The 21,943-nt window shown below is 37.3% G+C and overlaps 1 protein-coding gene across 4 annotated transcripts in view; it reads left to right on the forward strand.

Annotated features, from left to right (window-relative positions):
- PAN3 (poly(A) specific ribonuclease subunit PAN3) overlaps positions 1-21,943 on the forward strand; it is a 157,057-nt gene that overhangs the window by 38,730 nt on the left and 96,384 nt on the right. For 3 of the 4 annotated variants that reach the window (XM_024230896.3, XM_054528848.2, XM_054528851.2), the window contains exons 3-5: positions 238-304; positions 1,611-1,681; positions 20,855-21,016. In XM_024230896.3, coding sequence (XP_024086664.2) covers positions 238-304; positions 1,611-1,681; positions 20,855-21,016 — 300 coding nt within the window. The remainder of the gene's footprint in view (positions 1-237; positions 305-1,610; positions 1,682-20,854; positions 21,017-21,943) is intronic. The other variant, XM_054528849.2, reaches the window with a different exon arrangement.

Consider the following 21,943-nt stretch of genomic DNA (forward strand, 5'->3'; position numbering starts at 1 on the left):
AAAACAGGTCGGTAGCTTTGGCTTTAAAATACCTGGGTAGTGAGTACAATTTTCATTTCATGTGGTGGTTTTTACATAGTTGTAATCCAAGCAGTAACATTTACAGGAAGATTAGATTGTCAGTAATGTGAACAGTAGATTGGAGGGGAGGAAGCAAAGAGAGCCAGTCTTAATTGGTTGGACACTTTTATTTCTGTATTCCTCAATGATGTTATAAATAAATATTTTGTTTTTCAGAGAATGACTAATAGTAGCAGCTCCCCAAGCCTTCTAAATGACAGTGCCAAGCCATATTCAGGCCATGGTAAGACCTGATCCGTTTTGCTTGTGTGTGTCTGTGTATATATTTCTTACTCTAAAAGTAATATACAACCATTGTAGAAATTTTGAAAATTGTAAACGGGTATAAAGAAGAAAATAAAAATTATTATCTTCCCACCCAGATCTAACTATTGAGATTTAGATTCCAGGCCAGGTGTGGTGGCTCATGCCTGTAATCCCAGCACTTTGGGAGGCTCAGGTGGGAGGACTGACTGAGCCCAGGAGTTTGAAACGAACTTGGGCAATATAGCAAGACCATGTCTCTATTATTAAAAAAAAGAAAAGTGTATAAGTTATATACAAAAATTTTGTCATGCTATTTTATTAACATCTTGCTCTTTGCACTATTAGTTATTTAATATTAAATTCATGTTAATTTTAATGAAGGTAAGTCTGAAAAACCAGGAAGAAGAAGGCAGAGAAATGAAGCAGCAGTCTATATGTACTACATTGTGAAGAGATTTAAGGTTCCTTTATGTAAGGGCATTTAATATGTTTTTTAGGATTTAGCAGAACATGTAATGAGATTAATAAATAAAAAATTAAAGCTCAGAAATGAAGATAAATATTTAAGTATATCATGCATGCCTTTTCAGAGACTCTTTTCATTTGTAAAGTGAGAAATAATTAAGATGTGTAATTTTATTTGTAACTTCTTTCTACAGAGTAGTGGAATTTTGAACAAATCTTTGGATTTCATGTTTGAAATAAACAAATTTTGAAAAATTTATTATTTCTGTCTTTAATAACTTAATATTTTACTTTATCTTTTTAGTAATAATATCAAATATCTGGTGGTAGACTTTAAAATATGGAATAGTTTGTAGAGTAAATGGTTTTAAAGCCTTGCTGATGTGTTGAAATCCAAGACAGGATCTCTCAGAGTCTGTGGTTGACACTGCCGCCACCCCTCACCCTCCTTTTTAGCCTTCCCAAGATTTGGTCTCAAGATTATAAACCTTTATTTACTTCAGGTCAACTTACTGCCTTCATAAACACACTCACAATAGTATGGTTAAGAGGTTTTTTTCTCTATTTGATTTTTCTTTTGGTTCTAGTCAAATAGATCTATCCTGATCCATATAGCTTTTGAATATTTGAGCAAATTGGTTCACCAGTTTGTGTTTTATTTGCTCAGAAAATATTTGAATATAACTGTGTGTTAGGTACTAAGTTTAATTATTGTGTCATTTGATTTTTATTTTATAGGCATTGTCAAGTTAAACAGTTACTAGATTTGTGGGTTACCCAAGTTTTATGTGTGGAAACTTATGTAACTTACCTTTCAGATCCTCTAACATCACCTGCTTCATCCTTGTTTAATGACTTTGGTGCCCTCAACATCTCTCAGAGACGAAAGGTAGGTGAAATTGAAACTTGAATTAAACTAAATGGAATTTAGAAGTGATGTTGGCATTGTTACCTATGTAGTGTCAATGTTTTTGTAAGTGGAGGGAGAGCCTTTTATGGGCTTTAGTGTTTTTCCTGCCTTTTGTTTATCCTTTTTCTTTATCTTTTTATATGTGGAAATTTATTTGATCTCTGCATGGAATGGAGATTTTGTGTGAAGGGATGAAATCCTGCTTATTTTTGTTCAGTTTATTTATCTCAATGTATTCTGTTCTTAAGATAACATCTAATTTAATGTTACAGTTGCTGTTAATGTGACCCATTGTAAGCATATTAATCAGTTTAAACTTTATTTTTTGATGGCTTTATCTAAATTTCAAAAATTCTTCCCTAATTTACTCCTCATTACAAGGCAAACTTAAAATTTTCAACATTTCATAATTGGCCCAACAATTTAAAAAGTTGAAAATCTCTTCACATTAGAAATTTAATTTTATATGGAATTTAGGTTGATAGACCATGTATGGATTTTTGAAGTATTTTATAAGGACTGATGTTGTGACAAGTTGAATAATTTGATGCCTTTGAGTCTTAATGAGAATCTTGTTAATACTAATAATCATCTAGAGAAGATAGTCTTTTTTGGTTAGGATCAGTAACAGCTAAAGATGTTAAAGAGGTTGTAAATCTTGGTGGAAGTTATTATAAAGTTATAACATTGTTTCCTAAGTAATGGAAGAAAGACCCAAAATTTAATGAGAGTAATAAATATAAAATTAACTAAAGCTCAGAAATGAAGATAAAATATTTCAATCTATCTCATGAATATTAATTTTAGAATAACTGATATGAACTTAAGATACTTTTAAGAAGGATCTGATCAGCAGATAGTATAAAATGAAATTCAAGAAGACTGTGGTGGTGTTGGCTTCACAGTGTATAGTTATCCCCAGACTCATTGAGTTGAATACATTAAATATGTATAGCGTTTTACATGTCAATCAGACCTCAATAAAGTGGTTTAAAAAATTCAGAAAAACTAGATTTTCTTAAGAGAAAGAAAAGTTATGAGGACTGATATAAATTATATTAAAACCTCATGTACCTAATGTTATTTCCATTTTGAGACATGGATGAGAACGAGAAGGTAATTACAAAATGCTTTTTAGCAACTAGAATTGATAGACTAAAATCTGTGGGTTTAATTTAATGGATTTCCTCATAGGCTCTTATCATGGATAAATTTACTCTTGCTTTACATACTTTTCTTATAAACTGGAATATTTGGTTTCTAAATCCATATGTTAGCAGTGTAATAATAGAGTTGGACAGAAACAGACCCAGGACAGTAGACAAAGCCTAACAATGTGGAAGCAAGCAGTAAAATGCTGAAAAGCAAATACAACCTGGAAATCAAGTTATCTGGAGCTTTTTACAGGAAAACAGAAAGTCTTTAAATTTTCTTAGGTGTTTCCCTAATGACTTTTTCTCATTTATAAAATAATCAGTTAACTTGGCTGGGCAAGGTGGCTCAGTCCTATAATGCCAACACTTTGTGAGGCCAAGGTGGGAGAATTGCATGAGCCCAGGAGTTTGAGACCAGTATGTATAACATACCAAGACCCCATCTCTTATAAAAATAAAAAAAATTAGTCAGGTGTGGTGGTACACACCTGTAGTCGCAGCTGAGGTGGGAGAGTCGTTTGAGCCTGGGCGGTTGAGGCTGCAGTGAGCGAAGATCATGCCACTGCACTCCACTCTGGACAACAGAGTTGAGACCCTGTCTCAGACAAAAAAAAAAAAAAAAAAAAAAATCAGTTAATAACTAGCCTTTCAGACGTTATGAGTAGAAAGTAAAACTAGAATGACAAATTAATATTTAAAAGTATTTCTAATATAAGAGGTTAGTGGGATGTGTCTTAAAGTGGAAATATATGATTTGGAGCTCCTGACATTTACTTTTGAGAAAATAATAAAAATTATTAGAAATTGAGAATATATAGTACCTATTCTTTTTATAATTTATTTTAATACAATAAAATGTTACTAGAAATGTTACCAGAAATTTGAAAATAATGTTACTAGAAATGTGACCTAAATATTTGGAGAGATATTAGAATATATCCAATGGAAGCAGACTAATATAGAAAAATGAGCACTCTACTGTGATATTTGAGGCCCTGGATCTCCCATTTTGTGACCTATGGCCAACTTTGTAGGCTGTAATCATCCCATCTGTGAAATGAAGAGCATCACCTCATCATTACCATAGTTGCTGTGGTGTCCTTCATCTCTAAAACTTAATGTCTGTCTAAATTGAAAGCATCCATATGTCGGTTTCTACCTAGATATTTGTGGTTCATATATTCATATAGCTTGAAGGACTGTATTTTCTTGCCATTTATATTTAAAATGATGTGTAATCTAGGAACATAGAGAGTTTTTCCAGTAGTGAGCAATATAGTTAGAATCTATGTGGGTACAGGTCGCATATATTTTAAAATTGTTAATGGTTGAGTTGAGAAGGTTTCAAATCTCAAAATCTCTTTACATTAGAAATACTCTTGGCATAGGAGTATGACATATTACACATAGTGAATTAAAGGCATATGAAAAAATGTTTAATGAAGTAATTTTAGTGGAAGTAACTCAAAATTATATGAATATTGTAATTCCAAATTGATCTCAGCAGGCTAGCATGATTACTTAGTGGTATTTTGTTTTACAATGATATAGGAGAACAAATAGTTAGACTGTGCTTACCACTATTTCATAGCTAGTGAGGTAAATTATTTTCTGAAAATCTCAGTTGGGCCAGTCTCTGAGCCAGATACGCTAACTTTTGCCTGTGGGATTATGTGATTTACTGGGGTCAGAATAGTCAGGTATTTTTGTAGTAGGCAGTTTTACTATATGCTATGTGGACAAATTGAAAATGAAGGACTGAATTTTTTTTTCCCCTTAAATCTAATTGGAGATGCAATACATGAACCTACAAGGAAACATTTACTCAGCAGCATATTAATTAGTGCCAATTTAAATATTTGATGATTGCTAGGTAGCAAAGAATTCTCTAGATCCTGAAGAATTTATGGAGAAAAGATGTTTTGAATTGGGTTTTTTGTGGATGAGGAATGTATAGAGGCAAAGATACCTAGGCAAAAGGTATGCTTGCTTACAGGTGATAGAGGTAGGAGCTTTAGAAACTCTAATTCTTCTTCATTCTGAGAATCATAGATAAACTAAGAAATATGGCTGAGGGCCCTTAGTATCTTTAGGAACTTCAAGGAAAATGTGGGATGTCAAAAATAGTACAGTCTGTTACGATGGCTCATGCCTGTAATCCCAGCACTTTGGGAGGCTGAGGCTCGAGAATCACTTGAGGTCAGGAGTTCGAGACTAGCCTGGGCAATGTATTGAGACCTGGTCTCTACTAAAAGCCAAAAACATTAGCCAGGAGTGGTGGTGAATGCCTGTAGTTGCAGCTACTTGGGAGGATGAGAGGTGGGAGGATGACTTGAGCCCAGGAGGTGGAGGCTGCAGTGAGCCGTGATCACTCTAATGCACTGTGTGACAGAGCAAAACCCTGTGTCAAAAAAAAAACCCAAAACAAAACAAAGTACAGAAGGGTCACAGCCATATATCTGTGCTGTATAATTGTTGTTAACTATGTGAGAAACTTCCTGAAGAGTTGTGTGGTGAGAATGTACGCCTTAGGGCAGTACTACTCATAATGTGTCATGGGACCAGTGCTAGTCTGTGAATTGTCTGTTAGGAGATAAACACTGAAAATAAATGTCTAGAGACTTCTATAACAATTTGATAATACTGTGACATTCAAATATGGAATCATTTTTCTAATAATTTATCTTTGTTTTACAAAATTATAGGACCACGATTTATAGGAGATTTTTTAAAGAGTAATCTTTTTTGATGTTTGAGAAACACTGATTTTCTTTTATTTGTCACGTTAGGAATGCCTAATTTTATAGACAGAAAAAGTAACCATTATTTGAGGTTTGTTAAAAGTAGGAGTTAATATACAAGAGATTATTACATGAGTAAACCTTAATAGCAAGATAGATAAAATTAAATTTGACCACTGTTATGAAAAGAAGTAGTTTTGAGAGTCACTGTGAATCACAAATGTGATCTAGACAAGCATTAAAATTTCCGATGAGAAATTATTTGGGAGCAAAGTATCTTTACAACAGAGTTAGATATTGGAATACAGATATTCATGAATGAAGTGATTCAGTGCTATGATATCTTGCTGATGATTCTTGCTAAGGTAGAGGTGTTTATGTAGGGCAACCATGTATGATTGAGGCAAATCCTAGGCAAAATGAGAAATCTTTCAAATTTGTTTCTAGCATGCTTGGCTTTCTCCTTTTATATCTTTCTGGGCTATTGCCCTTCTTCATCTTCTTTTTTTATTCACCTAGTCACATTTTTATTCAGCTTCCCCCTACTTCTTCCATTTATTAAAGCAAAAAAGGGTCGGATACCCATCGTTCATATTTCTTTGGTTTACTTTAGTATGTTGTTTCAGTCAATATGCGGTTTTACGTGGATATTTGTATTATATTTTTAATACTGAGATAACAGATTTTCACTTCTTAATAACAAGTTAAATTCTTTGGGGTTAGGAGGCAAAGACTTTTGAAGTATCATGTTTATTTCTTCTGTTCTTGCTTTTAAAGCTTTTTGTTAGGACTAGGGAAGTGGGACCAAAGGGAGCTGGCTGGTTCATCTGCTGATAGCTTATTTTTGAGGAGATGTGGTTGCTAGAGGTACAGTTCTGGATTATTCCGCTTGAGAGAAAAATTGACCAGCAGTACTTTTCTCTGCTTTCTTCTTTGTTTGAACCTAGCTTGGGTCTCCCTTTTGCACTGTTGTTTATCTTAAGAGCACCCATCTCTCTCTGTTACAAAACTTACTGATGATAAATATTTTATGTTTTCTGATTAACTTGACATTTAAAAGTTTTCTTATAGCATTTCTATTCTAAAGTCTTTCTTTGAAAAATGATTTTTACATTATTCCTATTCTAGGCAAGAAAATATGGAATAACAAAGACTAGAGCATATTTACGGTAGAGTCCTTTTATAGAGAAAGATAAAGTAAATTTGGAGAAATTAATCTGAGTATAGCATAGACAATTTGGAATGTAAATCTTAATCCTTCTGATGGTTAAGCTAGGCCTTTTTTGCATATTGAATCAAGTATTGATGTCAGAAAAAATAAAAGGAGAAAATGGAGAAGACATTGAAAACTAAAATTTTAAAGGAGATTGTCATCTAAATTTAATCTGCAAAATGATTGTTTTAAGGTTCTTTATGTATGTTCTCAAAGAAATAATGTTTTACTTGGTATTTAGATTTCCAGTAAGCCACATCATTACCTTTTACCCATTGAGTATTGTTCAGTAATGTTTCTGGAAAATTGTGGCGAGAATTCCAAATTAATGCCCTCAGAACTATTATGCTCTGAAATCACTAAACATTCATTCACCTCCGCTTGTCAAGATGGAGGAGGGAATGTGTGCCATCTCAGCCTAAGCCAAGTTTAGGAGAGCTTTTAGGCTTAGAGATATGTTTTCCTATGGAAACCGACACAGTTATTGGAGTCCAAGTTCGGGGTATGGGGAAGGCACCCATGTGTGGTTCCTGTTTATAGCTTACTCAGAGCCTCTTGGAGAATTTTAATTTCTCAAAGAACAAACAGCGGGAATGATAATAACACGGCAATATTGGATAGTGGTTAAGGCTTTAGGGTTTAGAGGTAGATGCGAGGCAGTCAGGATTGAATTTGTGTTGCTTCACTGATTATCTTTGTGTCTTCAACTTAGTAAACCTTTTTGTTTCTTCATTTGCAAAATGAGAATGTGGTACCTAGTAAGTAAGGTTGTTTTGAGGACTAAATGGGACGTGTTGCGTGGCACAGAAGTGGTGACTATTATTGGTAGTAGGTAATAAATGGTGTTGGTCAAATTTCAAACTTTGCTTGGAAATTGTTAACTGTTGTTAATTAAGTATCCCTGGCTAATCACTCTGGATCAGGCTGTACTAAAATTGTCCTCTGGAAACGTGGTTCTGTAGCTGCTCTGAGGATATCTACCTTTTCTTTGAGATGTTCAGGCCTCCTCCTCCACCAGTATTAATTTGTTGCCTTCTTCCTCACAGAAACTTCTTCCTGTTAGCTTCTCAAACATGTCCTCCAGATTATGTGAAAATCCATTGGGGGTTTCTTGAAACGTAATTGCAGACAGGTAGAAACTTGATTTTATTTATATGAATGATGATTTTCCGTATTTGTTCCAGATAATAGGTAAACCTAAATAATTATTTTATAAATTAAATGTTTTATATTTTATCATATCATTTAGTTACGTCAACAGTTCTTTGGGAGATATTATTTTTTCTGTTTTGGGAAATGGAAGTTTGAGAGCTCAAGTAATTTGCATAGAATAATATAAATTACATAAGGCAATATGAGAAGGGTAAGTTGACTGAGTTTACTCTAGGGTGAAAAATAGGCCACTGGTAATATGGAGAGGAGGAGATAAAACATCGTTTAACCTTATGCCTGCTTCTTTTTCCACTTAAGTGATTTTTTTCAGTGTAAATTTCTGTCAAAATGGTTTCTGGGGCAAGAATAGACAATTGAATTTTTTATAATTGACAGACAACTTTTCAGAAATGTAGCACAAATTATATTCCAACTAATAGGGACTGGTTTTTCTACAGTCTTGAAAACACTGAGCTATAAAAATCTTTAATATTTTTGTAATTTCACAGGCAAAAAACTTCATTTAAATTTGATGGTGTTGTAGACTTCTCTTTTATGTTTATTGGTCATTAGTGTTATTTTATGTCCTTTGCTCATTTCCTATTGGGCTATTTTTAAAATTCATTGTAAGAGCTCTTTATACATTAGAGATGTAAATCTCTTCTATCAGATGTTACAGTTTCCCTCCATTTTGTTGTTGGTCTTGAATTTCACAAGTAATTTATGCTGTCGGTTTTGAAATGTCATGCTTACTCTGTTTCTCTCATACTATGTTTAAAATAGCAAAATATTAAGCCAATTTTTGTTAAAATAACATGGAAATCTCTGATCTAATGAGTTAGTAATTCGAATATAAAGGGCCGTCGTTGTTCTTATATAATTAATTTGAATACACTGTGATTTTTATTGTGAATGATCTCTAGTAATCAGTTTCCCTTAGTAAATGGCTGTGTGTTCTCTCTTTTCTCTGCTTTTTAACTGGTAGGCTTGAATGTTCTTCCTGTTGGTTATCTCCAGTCTCAGTCTATTCTTTTCTTAAAATATACAAGTAACATTAGATTGAAACTTGCTAAAAATATGATAGTTCTTATAGAGAAAGACTGAGAGTTGACTTCCCTTTCCTGCTAAGTAAAGAGTATTCGTGGTTGAGTTTCCAGGATTGGGTTGAGATAAAGATGTACTTTGGAAAGAACAGATTAAATTTTGTTTTAACAAGTGTGAGGTTCAACCGTGTACTTCCTGTACTTTATTTTAATTGGCACTTTGTGTGCAGCGACCATTTGTTTTTGTTGAATCAAGAAAACTTCCTCCAAATTCATGATTGTAGGAGAATTTTGTTCTGTTGATTGATTTTTAAAAAGAGCTCTCATGAGTTTGTTTTGGAAGCCTTTTTTTTTTTTTAAAGATGTGTGTGGTAGTATGGTGTTTGATGCTTTATCATATTTAAACGTGAACTGAAATTTTTGTATGCTTTTATATACAGTTTGTAATACTGTTGGCTGTACTCATCATCTAATTTTATAGCTTTGAAGATACACAGTAATGGTAGTTTAAGTAAAACCATGGTGCATTTATCTCTTGAACCTACAAAATAGTAGATCATTCTAAGGTTAGCTGGTTGGCTTCTTTACACTCTGGTCATTCTATTTGCAAAGTGTAGTAGCTAATATTTAGGGGCCTAGCATTATTGATAGCTCATCCCTATTTTCCTAGGAAGTAGGTGTGGGGAGTGAATTAGTAAAGGTGAACTTAAAATTCTCATCCACAAACATGCTAGCCTAAGCTCCAAATTAAACGTAACCAAAACCATGTGGTTTTCCCCAACTCTGTTTTATTCCCATGATTTGTTGTCCTTGTATTTTGAAAATGGGGAAGGAGAACTTTTAAATTCTAGTTATTTGAATGAAGTCTTTATCTGTTCTCATTGATTGCATCCATGCTAATTAAATACAAAATTATTTCTTCATTTGGGTATTTGTATTTGGTTATCTTAGGTTTAGCTAGAATGACATTAAGATTGTAATGTGTTAAGGAGTATTACAGAATGTGGAATTGATTTCTTTGAGTTGGATATGAGATGTTATAGTTAAGAGTACAAGTGTTGGAACCTGACCTTATGTTAATTTTGAGATAATAGGCAAGTTATTTTAACCTCCTCTCAGACTTACTTTTATCATCTGTAAAGTTGGTATAAAATAGGCGCTATGTCTCAGAATTATGTGAATTAAATACATTAATGGATATAGTGTTTATAATGCCTTGTACTTGTCAAATGATAGTTATTGTTATAGTCTTCTATTATGATCTGCAATTTAAAAGTTTAATTATGTACAAGACTACTTTTCATTATTTACCATCTTTGTTTAAATTCAATTATAATAAAACTCATTTCTGAAAAAGTGTACACATACAAGTTAAATAAAATGGAAACCTTTTGCTAAGAAGCCAGTAGATATTCTGGCAGCTACATAGTGACAGCTACGTGGGAGACTGAGGTGGGAGGTTTGAGTTCAGGGGTTTGAAGCTGCAATGAGCTATGATCGGGCCACTGTGTTCCAGCCTGGGCAACAGAACAAGACTGTTAATATAATGAATGCATTTGGTAAGGGACTGAAATTGATAGAAAACTTTAATGCTTATTACAATTGATAGATAATCATTGAAATAACTTTCTTGTTTAAAAAAATAAAACTGGCCTGGCATGGTGGCTCATGCCTGTAATATCACCACTTTGGGAAGATGAGGCAAGAGGATTGCTTGAGACTAGCCTGGGCAACATGGTAAGACCCGTCTTTAAAAAGAAAAAGCCCTCGCGAGATGACTCACGCCTTTAATTCCAGCATTTTGGGAGGTTGAGGTGGGTGGATAACTCGAGTCCAGGAGTTTGAGACCAGCCTGGGCAACATGGTGAAACACTCTCTCTACAAAAAATACAAAAATGAGCTTGACTTGGTGTTGCACCCCTGTAGTCCCAGCTACTTGGGAGACTGAGGTGGGAGGATCACCTAAGCCCAGGAGGTTGAGGCTGCAGCGAGCCATGTTTGCACCACTTCCCTCCAGCCTGGGAAACAGAGCAAGACCCTGTCTCAAAAAAAACAACAATTTTTTTCACTCAAAATATTTTAATAACTTTGGCATGCTATTTTATTTCTTTATATCTGGTACATATTGTGGTTCCAGTCTAAAGCACAAGGATATAAGAAGTTGCAGTTGATGTTCCAGTTCTTTAGAAATTGAATGTGCCCTTGCATAGCAAGATTTTCCAACTGATTTTATTTTTGGTAGCATAAAATCCCTTTGTAACACTGAGATTTTACGAACATAAGTAAAGACTGCTTTGTAGACTTCCTTAAATTACTATGTAGATAATGTTTGTCCCCCTCAATGACCTGACTCATAGCAGAAGCTACAAATATGTGTATATGTGTTTATACATGTAAATTATGTTCTGCTGTGTTTGATATAATTTATTTTTGTCATTTTTTACTTATTTTTGTTTTTTGAGGGGTAGTGTCTTGCCCTGTTGCCCAGGCTGGTTCAAACTCCGACTTCAAGTGATCCTCCTGTCTCATCTACCCAACTTAGCTGGGACTACAGGCACATGCCACCATGCCCAGCTAATTTTTTAAATTCTTGTGGAGACTGGGTCTCACTCTGTTGCCCAGGCTGGGCTTGAACTCCTGGTCTCAAGTGATCCTCCTGTGTCAGCCTCCCAAAGTGCTGAGATTACAGGCATGAGCCACCTCACCTGGCCCAATGAATGATTTAAATGACACTTTAAAATGATCTATGTTTTATCAATCAGAACATCTTTACAAACTTGAAAAATAGTAGTATACAAATGTGAAATATCTCTTTTCAGACGCTGCTTAAACGAATATATGAATTTATTATCTTTTACAGCATCAACTCAGCAGCCTATCTCCTGAACTCCTAAGGGTCTTAGGTATATCGATTGAGAAACCTCTGGCCTAGGATTTATTATATATTTATTTCAAAATAAGCCTGCATTTTTTTTACAACCTCCTCTGACTCCTAATGAGCTTCTTTCTGTTCATTAAATATCCTGATACTTTAGCATATCTGCAGTTATAAGAATTAAATATCAAATTATACCATTAATGATTAGTGGTTAATCACTTGAGGCCAGGTGTTTGAGACCAGCCTAGGCAATATAGCAAGACCTGGTCTCCACAAAAAATTTAAAAAAGTTAATCGAGCATGGTGGTGTGCACCCATAGTGCCAGCTATGTGGGAGACTGAGGTGGGAGGATCGTTTGAGCTCAGGGGTTTGAAGCTGCAATTAGCTATGGTTGGGCCACTGCACTCCAGGCTGGGCAACAAAAGAAGACTGTCTAGAAAAAAAAAAGAAAAAAAAATTACATTGTTTCAGAGTGTAAATAGTGAAATGATTATACAGTGATTATGTTTTTGATGTTCAAAGGAGGTTCTTATAATTCACGGCATTGGAAACTTTTTGTCCTGAAGCAACAATTAGTTTTCTCTAGTTTATTATTAATGAGTAGACCATGATCTGTAAATAATATGTGACTGATAATGTGAGGCATTTTGGAGATGGTGCTGTTTTGCAATTACCAAAAGAGTTATGCTCTGAAAATTGGTCTGTTACTTGGTAGCTTTAACTACATTTTTTATACAAGTGCTGATATTTATAGATTGTTCTTTTAGCTGCACTCTGAACTTTTTGGGAGAAGAGAAGAGATCTTCTTGATCATTTTATTTTTAAGAATGATAGGTTTATACTGAAATGTTGAGTAAATCAAGGAATGAAAAAATATACACGTATGTCCTAAAATTACCTTCTGTTATTTCCTTTGACATAGTGAGTCTAGAGGCTTACCTCCCTTGTAATGAGAGTGGACTTCCCTTAGTCCTAAACCACTGGAACTGGCTTTTATGAAATGGGGCAAAGGTTTTTGGAAAAGCTAGGGCTTTGAGGGCTACAAGTAGTGATCTTAAAAGCTCTCAGTGTTAGCCAGGCGTGGTGGCTCACGCCTGTAATCCCAGCACTTTGGGAGGCCAAGCCGGGTGGATCATGAAGTCAGGAGTTCAAGACCAGCCTGGCCAACATGGTGAAACCCCATCTCTACTCAAAATACAAAAATTAGCCAGATGTGGTGGTGGGCACCTGTAATCCCAGCTACTTGGGAGGCTGAGCCAGGAGAATGGCTTGAACCCAGGAGGCAGAGGTTGCAGTGAGCCGAGATCATGCCACTGCACTCCAGCCTGGGGCAACAGAGTGAGACCCCATCTCAAAAAAAAAAAAAAAGCTCTCAGTGTTGAGATCAAGCTCCAAAGGGGCAAGGAGCTACAAGGACTTGAGATGCTGAATTTTTAAACCCCTACCCCTTTTCATTTTGAGGAGTGACTCCAATTTCTGTTTGTACCACTAGTTATTTCTTTTCCAGATCTCTCTGACGTTATTGAGAACTTTAGTACTCAAAGTGCGATCACCAGACCAGGAGCATCTGCAGTCTTGGGAGCGTCTTTAGAAACACAGATTCTTAGGCCTCGCTCTAAGGCCTACTGAATCATAATCTTTTATTTTAGCAAGATCCCTGGAAGATTTCTATGTTGACTGTTGTTTGAGAAGTGCTACTCTAGAATATATTTTCAAACGTTTTCTTATTCTTGAAAACTTTTATTCAAGCCTTGAGCTTTTTTGTTTGTTTTGATATTTTACTTTTGAGACAGAGTCTTGCTCTTATCACCCAGGCTGGAGTCCAGTGGCACAATCTCGACTCACTGCAAACTCTGCCTCCCGGGTTCAAGTGATTCCCCTGCCTCAGCTTCCAGAGTAGCTGGGATTACAGGCGCTTACCACCACGCCTGGCTAATTTTTGTATTTTTTAGTAAAGACGAGGTTTCACCATGTTGGCCAGGCTGGTCTGGAACTCCTGACCTCAGGTAATCCGCCCGCGTTGGCCTCCCAAAGTGCTGGGATTACAGACGTGAGCTACCTCACCTGGCCAATTTGTTTGTTTTTTGAGATAGAGCCTCACTCTGTTGCCAGGTTAGAGTGCAGTGGCACAGTCATAGCCCACTGCAGCTTTGAATTCCTGGGTTAAAGTGATCCTCTCACTTCAGCCTCCTGAATAGCTAGAATTATAGGCACACCACCACACCTGGCTTATTAAAAAAATTTTTTGGCGGGGGTGGGGGTAGAGATTGGGGGGCTCTCACTATGTTGCCCAGGTTGGTCCTTGAACTCCTGGCCTCAAGCAGTCCTGCCTTGGCCTTCCAGAGTGCTAGGTTACAGGTGTGAGCTGCTGTGCCTGGCCTCTGCTGGATGTTTTACCACGGGAAAAGGGGTGTATTAGTCCATTTTGACACTGCTATAAAGAAATACCCGAGACTGGGTAATTTATAAAGGTAAGAGGTTTAATTGACTCACAGTTCCACATGGCTGAGAGGCTTCAGGAAACTTACAATCCTGGTAAGTGATAAAACCATCAGATCTCGTGAGAATTCACTTATTATCACGAGAATAGCACGGAGGAAACCACTCCCATGATTCAGTCACTCCCTTAACACATGGGCATTATTAATATAATTTGAGATGAGATTTGGGTGGGGACACAGAGCCAAACTATATCAAAGGGATTGGGAATTTTGTTATACAATGTTAACTTACATGTGTGGAGCAGAAAAGCTGGTTATCAATAGGACGTGGCATTTTCAAATGCTTTTATTTCATAATAACCAGCAAGATGGGACTGGTCAGGCTATCAAGAATAAAGGATCAATAAGGGAATTTACCTTTTTTGGGGAACCACTGTGTTCTTAAGGTTGGTCTAGGTAAGGATTTCTAGAAGCTCAGAAGGGAAGAGGAGTTGGTGCTTTTGTTTGCTCTGAAGGAGGGGGCTTGGATCTTAAAGAACTGAAAAAACTTTAGTAAATAAACATTTCCCATAAAATTGTGTTTGCCCTGTTTATTTTCTGATCTTCTCTTTAACCTCTTCCTTTCCCTTAGCACCTGCTTCCAGTTAATCACCAATAGTCGTTTTTAACCTACCAGATGTTTCCACAAGTAAGCCTTCACTAGTTCTCTGTTTCTGTTGTTATCGCCTCAAGTTCATATCCTTCTTTCTCGACTAGTGATTTGTAGCCAGGGCAGTTGTGTCTTTTTACCCCTAGAGAACATTTGGTAATATCTGGAGACATTTTTGGTTGTTACAACTGGGTAGTTGGTGCTTAGTGGTATTTAGTGAGAGGACAGAGATGCTGCCAAACATCCTACAATGCACAAGACAGCCCCCCACAAGAAAGAATTATCCAAAGTCAGTAGTACTGAAGTTGAGAAACCCTAACCTAGACTACCGCCAGAGTCCGCTAATTTGTCGACCTATTTCCACTTTTACTCCCTCTTCCCCAATTCTTCCTCCACACTGCCACAGACCTTTCTTTCTAAAATACAAATCTGATTTTGTCATTTCTTCTTTGCCCATGGAATGATCCTCAAATTCCTTAGCTTAGGAAACAATATGTTTGTATTTACTTATTTTAATTTTTTTTTGAGAGATGAGACATGTCACTGCAGCCTTGACCTCCTGGGCTCAAGCAGTGCTCCCACCTCAGGCTCCAGAGTAGGTGGGACTATAGGCATGGGCCACCATACCCGGCTCCTTTTTTCATTTTTTGTAAAGATGGGGTCCCACTGTGTTGCCCAGGCCGATCTTGAAGTCGGCTCAAACAGTGCTCCCATCTCTGCCTCCCAAAGTGCTGGGATTACAGGCATGAGCCACTGTGCTTGGCACTAAAACAATCCTTTTTTTTTTTTTTTTTTTTTTTTTTTGAGACAGAGTCTCACTCTGTCACCCAGGCTGGAGTGCAGTGGCACCATCTCAGCTCACTGCAGCCTCCGCCTCCTGGATTCAAGAGATTCTCCTGCCTCAGCCTCCTGAGTAGCTGGGATTACAGGCGCCTGCCACCACACCCGGCTAATTTTTGTATTTTTAGTAGAGACAGGGTTTCACCATGTTGGCCAGGCTGGTCTCGAATTTCTGACCTCGTGATCCGTTTGCCTCAGCCTCCCAAAGTGCTGGGATTACAGGCGTGAGCCACCGTGCCTGGCCAATACTTTTTTTAAATTGCATTCAAGCTTCATCTTTTGTTCTCAAACTTGACCCTCTGCTAATGGTGAACTGCATACTTGTGGTTTCCTCTAAACACCATCATGTCTGTGTACATAGTTTTCCCCTAACCTATACTACATACTTCCATCTCTCATATTTTCCTATCTAGGCACATTTGTTCTTCCTTCAGAACTTTACTCAGGCATTCACTTTCTCTGTGAAGCCACCTTTGTTTCTGCTCTATTCATACCTGATTACTTATGCATTGTTATATCACAGTGGGTTATGGTTTGTTTACATTTCTGTTACCTCCTAGCCTTTAATCTGTCTTCAAGCGTAAGGTGTGTGTTGTGTTCCAAATACTTAGAACAGTTCCTCATAAAGTAGGTTCTCAGATGTTTAGTTGAAAGTACATTTTTTCTCCAGGGATTAATTAGTAATTTGGAAATTAGCTTATAGATGAGATATTGTTATAATTTACATTCTATGCAATGAAACTTTTCTATGTAATCTTTTGCCTCACCATCATGTTTTACATTGCTACCATCTCTTTTCAGATGTTATTTTGTATTCTGTTGCTTATAATGGTACGTTAAATAGTACTGATACCTTAGGGCAGGAGTGTCCAATTTTTTGGCTTCCTTGGGCCACATTGGAAGAATTGTCTTGGGTCACACATAAAATACACCAACACTAATGATAGCTGATGAGCTTTAAAAAAAATGGCAAAATATTCTCTTAATGTTTTAAGAAAGTTTACGAATTCTTGTTGGGCCGCATTCAGAGTCATCCTGGGCCTCTGGTTGGACAAGCTTGCTTTAGGATATTTTCATTTAGTTACACAGAGAAGATTTTACTTCTGGATTAGAGTTTAATCTCTGGCTATTTATTGAAAAAATTTAGGGTTTATAATGGCACATGTTTAGAGATCTCTTCTACCTATTGAGGAGAGGCTTTAGGCTAGTTAAGGGTTTTTGGGGCGTGGAGTGGAAGGAGAGGAGTGATGAATTCCCTTTTTGAAATGAAGAAACATAATTATTTAATGAGTGCAGTTAAAGAGGGAGGATGATATGTTGGATGTATTTAAAACCATTTTTGGGAACGAGCACGTGGTTCATGTCTGTAATCCCAGCACTTTGGGAGGCCAAGGCAGGCGGATCATTGGAGCCCAGGAGTTTGAGACCAGCTTGGGCAACATAGAGAGACCCTCATCTCTACAAAAAGTATAGAAGTTAGCTGGGTATAGTGGTACACACCTGTAGTCCCAGCTCCTACGGAGGCGGAGGTGGGAGGATCTCTTGAGCCTGGAAGGCAGAGGTTGCAGTGAGCTGAGATTGCACCACTGCACTCCAGCCTGGGAGTGAGACCCTGACTAAAAAAAAAAAAAAAACCCCAAGAAACAAAAACTAACCAAAGAGCAACAACCTTTTTTTTCAATGTTGTTTACTGTACTACTGCATAGAAAGTGAATTGTATTGACTGTAATAACTGTGTCAAAAGTACATCTGAGGCCCAGTGCGGTGGCTCATGCCTGTAATCCCAGCACTTTGGGAGGCCGAGGCAGGTGGATCACCTGAGGTCAGGAGTTTGAGACCAGCCTGGCCAACATGATGAAACCCCGTCTCTAATAAAAATAGAAAAATTAGCCAGGTGTGGTGGCAGGCGTCTGTAATCCCAGCTACTCGGGAGACTGAGGCAGGAGAATCACCTGAACTAGGGAGGCGGAGGTTGCAGTGAGCTGAGATTACACCACTGCGCTCCAGCCTGGGCGATGGAGTCTCCAAAAAAAAAAATAAAAGAGACACTGTCTCAAAAAAAAAAAAGTACTTCTGAATTTGTGAAGGATCTGAATTACAGAAGACCTTTTAAAATAATTTTCGTGCATTCAGATATATGACCTGGAATTTAGGTGTCCATGTATAAATCATTTGACAACCTGAGATTTTGATTAGTTCTTTGATATGTTGAACTTTCCTGATAGAACAAGGTTAATTTTAGCTCAGAAATTTTCTTATATATACATATATGTGTGTGTGTATATATATACACGTGTCTATATGTATATATACATGTGTGTATATATATACACACACACATATATGTATATATATATTTTTTGTAGAGACGGAGTCTTGCTTTGTCAGCCAGGCTGGAGTGCAGTGGCGTGATCTCGGCTCACTGCAACCTTCACCTCCCGGGTTCAAGCAGTTCTGGCTTAGCCTCCCAAGTAGCTGGGACTACAGATGCACACTGCTACACACGGCTAATTTCTTTTGTATTTTACTAGAGACGGTGTTTCACCGTGTTGCCCAGTCTAGTCTTGAACTCCTGAGCTCAGGCAATCTGCCCATCTCCACCTCCCAATGTGCTAGGATTACAGGCATGAGCCACCGTTCCCGGCCAAATATAAATTTTAAATTAGTGAGTGTCTAATTAGGGTTATATTATTGTATGTCAGAGCCTTGTAGTTTTCTATTTGAACACAAAAATGTACAATTTAATTCTTACACTCTTTCCAAGGAATTAAGTTACTAGAAATAACTTGCTTTAAAATTCTTTCACTTATAACATGGTTCCATGGCATGAATCACTAAGGGTACATACTTATTCTTATTCACAAAAGTTCCCTCTGTGGCTTTTCTAAAGTATGATAGCAAATAAAAAAAAATGTTCCCTATGCTATAGACAGAGAGAGTAACTAGATTGGTTCAAGATTGCATAAAGGTGGAGGTATGTTAGTCTCATAAAACTCTGTTAGGCTGACATGGTGGCTCGTGCCTGTAATCCCAGCACTTTGGGAGGTGGTGGATGGCTTGAGTCCAGGAGTTCCAGACCAGCCTGGGTGACATAATGAAACCCCATCTCTACTAAAAATACAAAAATTAGCCTGGTGTGGTGGCACATGCCTGTAGTCCCAGTTACTTGGGAGGCTGAGGTGGGAGGGTCGTTTGAGCCCCCGAAGCAGAGGTTGCCACTGAGCTGTGATTGGACCACTGCATTCCAGCCTGGGCGACAGAATGAGACACTGTCTCAAAAAGAAAAAAGAAACAAAACTCTGTCCACTGCCATAATTGTTGAGTATGTAGGCAATCTAGTTACCTTTCTCAATGCAAGTTTAGTTATTTTTGTCCTTGGTTTTTTTTGTTGTTGTTGTTTTTTGTTTGTTTGTTTTTAAATTTGAGACGGAGTCTCACTCTGTGGCCCACGCTGGAGTGCAGTGGCATGATCTCGGCTCACTGCAGCCTTTGCCTTCCAGGTTCAAGCGATTTTTCTGCCTCAGTCTCCCAAGTAGCTGGGATTACAGACATGTGCCACCATGCTTGGCTAATTTTTGTACTTTTAGTAGAGATGGGGTTTCACCATGTTGGCTAGGGCTGGTCTCGAACTCCTGACCTCAAGTGACCCGCCACCTCGGCTTCCCAAAGTGCTGGGATTAAGGCATGAGCCACTGCGCCGAGCCTTGTCCTCTTTAAATCAAAGACAATATAGCAGTTGCACACTTGTGGAGTGGAGAATCTAATTTGCATGGAATAATTTACATAGGCATTATTTGCAAGATTTTGAAATTTGGAAATTATGTCTTTTTCAAATTGGTTCTCTTTATACTAGAAAACATTATTAATATATTTGACTGGCTATGGGTTTTTTTTTTTTTTTTTTTTTTTAATAGAGACAGGGTCTTGCAATGTTGCCCAGGCTGTTCTGGAGCTCCTGGGCTCAAGTGATCCTCCTGCATCAACCTCCGAAGTGCTGGGATTACAGGCATGAGCCACCATGCCTGGCCAGCATCTTTTTTTGAAGAAACTTTATTTTAACTCTTTTTTCAGCAGTCTTATACCTCATGACAGAACAATGGGTAAACATATATTTTCTTATTTCAGAGTTTAAATTAGTTACCTTCCTAAGCATGAATTAGTATTTTCTGAAGGGAAAGAATATATACAAATTTTCCTTAAGATGCAGTCTAGTGCAAATTTGCTGTAATTAAGAGAAGTGAGATAGTGGAAACAAACACTAATTTTCATGAATAAAAGTCCTGCTAACCACTATTAAGATAGCTTATTAATTTTCTTATAATGTTAGGCAAATAATTTATGATTTTATTGAATAATTTATTCATTGTCAATCTGTTCATATTATTGAGATTTAAAAGACCAATTTGTGTTACTGTTTTGTTGTTGTTTTTTAGTCTGAGTTTTTTTTTTCATTGAATACTTTAGGTTGAATGCCTATTTAAGATAGAGTGACTTGTACTCAAGTCTAATGTGCATAGAATTAAAATTTTTTAAAAATCAATTTATTAGGAATCAACTGCTTTTTTAAAAGTGGGTTAGTTCTCAGTAGGAAATAAAGTAACAAGATGGGGAGCTGAAAAAGTTGGTTTGGCGAACTTTATAAAAAAGAAAAATCTGTATTCTGTGTCCTTGAAACCATTTCTTCATATTGCAGTGAGAATAGGTAAGTGACAGTAGAAAAAATTTTGCAAAGCATTTTTCTTTGCTGATAAGTTAAATTTCTATTCATTAAGTAAAGTTGTATAAAATCAGATTAAATGTATTTTTCTAAAAACATCTGTTGCTTTATATAATATTCTTTAGCCCATTAGGACTGTGGGTTATTTTGGAGGTGTGGGTTTGGTGCAGGGGTGGGAGGTGGTGGGTGGTGGTAAGGATATTAGAAGGAGTGTTTTAGAAACTTGTTTCCTATCCCACCGTTCCCAGTATCCTCTATATGTTAGTTTAGATTAGTGTGGGGGATGTTAGGAGTGGCCTGGTTTCTTTCCTTCTTTTTCCTAGCCAAGGAAGTATCGCCTGGGGATGCTGGAGGAGAGGCTAGTTCCGATGGGATCAAAGGCACGAAAAGCAAAGAACCCTATTGGCTGCCTTGCTGACAGGTGTAAATCAGGAGTACCCATCAATATGGTTTGGTGGAACAGAGTCACAGAAAACAATTTACAGGTAAAAATAATTTTTATTAGACATTTCTTGAAAGTGAATGTCTTGGCTGCTTTCTGTGTCTGTTTGGGGTGGTGGGTGTGAAAGGATTGGATGACTTAGCTGGTATACTTAGGTAATTAAAAAAAAATTTTTAATCAGAGTAAAGTTAGTGACCCTTAACCACTACATGATTTTTTCTTGGTGGCTTTTTGAGCTTTTCCTCTTTGTAGAATATTTTACTTTTTTTTGTTTGTTTGTTTTTTGTTTTTTCAGACAGAGTCTCACTCTGTCCCCCAGGGTGGAGTGCAGTGGCACCATCTCACCTCACTGTAACTGCCGCCTCCCAGATTCAAGATACCATGCCTCAGCCTCACAAGTAGCTGGGACTGCAGGTGCACACCACCACGCCTGGCTAATTTTTTGTATTTTTAGTAGAGATGGGGTCTCGCCATGTTGGCCAGGCTGGCCTCGAACTCCTACCTCAGGTGATCTCTGCCTTGGCCTCCAAAAATGCTGGGATTACAGGCATGAGCCACCTCTCCTGGCCGAATATTTTACTATATTTAGTTAAATTTAGTTTTTCTGTTTTCAATTTTGTTAATACTTGAGTTCAATTATTTTTAATACCCAAGAGTTATTCAGGATAGGACTACATTCAAGAGTCATATAAGGCCGGGCATGGTGGTGCACGCCTATAATCCCAGCACTTTGGGAGGTCGAGGAAGGCATATCACCTGAGGTCAGAAGTTTAAGACCAGCCTGGCCAACATGGTGAAACCCTGTCTCTACAAATATACAGAAAAGAAAAAAAAATTTTAGCCAGGTGTGGTGGGGAGCACCTGCAATCCCAGCTACTCGAGAGGCCGAGGCAGAAGAATGGCTTGAACCTGGGAGACAGAGGTTGCAGCAAGCCGGGACTGCACCACTGCACCCACTCCAGCCTGGGCA

This window comes from Pongo abelii, chromosome 14 (assembly GCF_028885655.2).
Source record: "Pongo abelii isolate AG06213 chromosome 14, NHGRI_mPonAbe1-v2.0_pri, whole genome shotgun sequence".
Lineage (NCBI taxonomy): Eukaryota > Metazoa > Chordata > Mammalia > Primates > Hominidae > Pongo > Pongo abelii.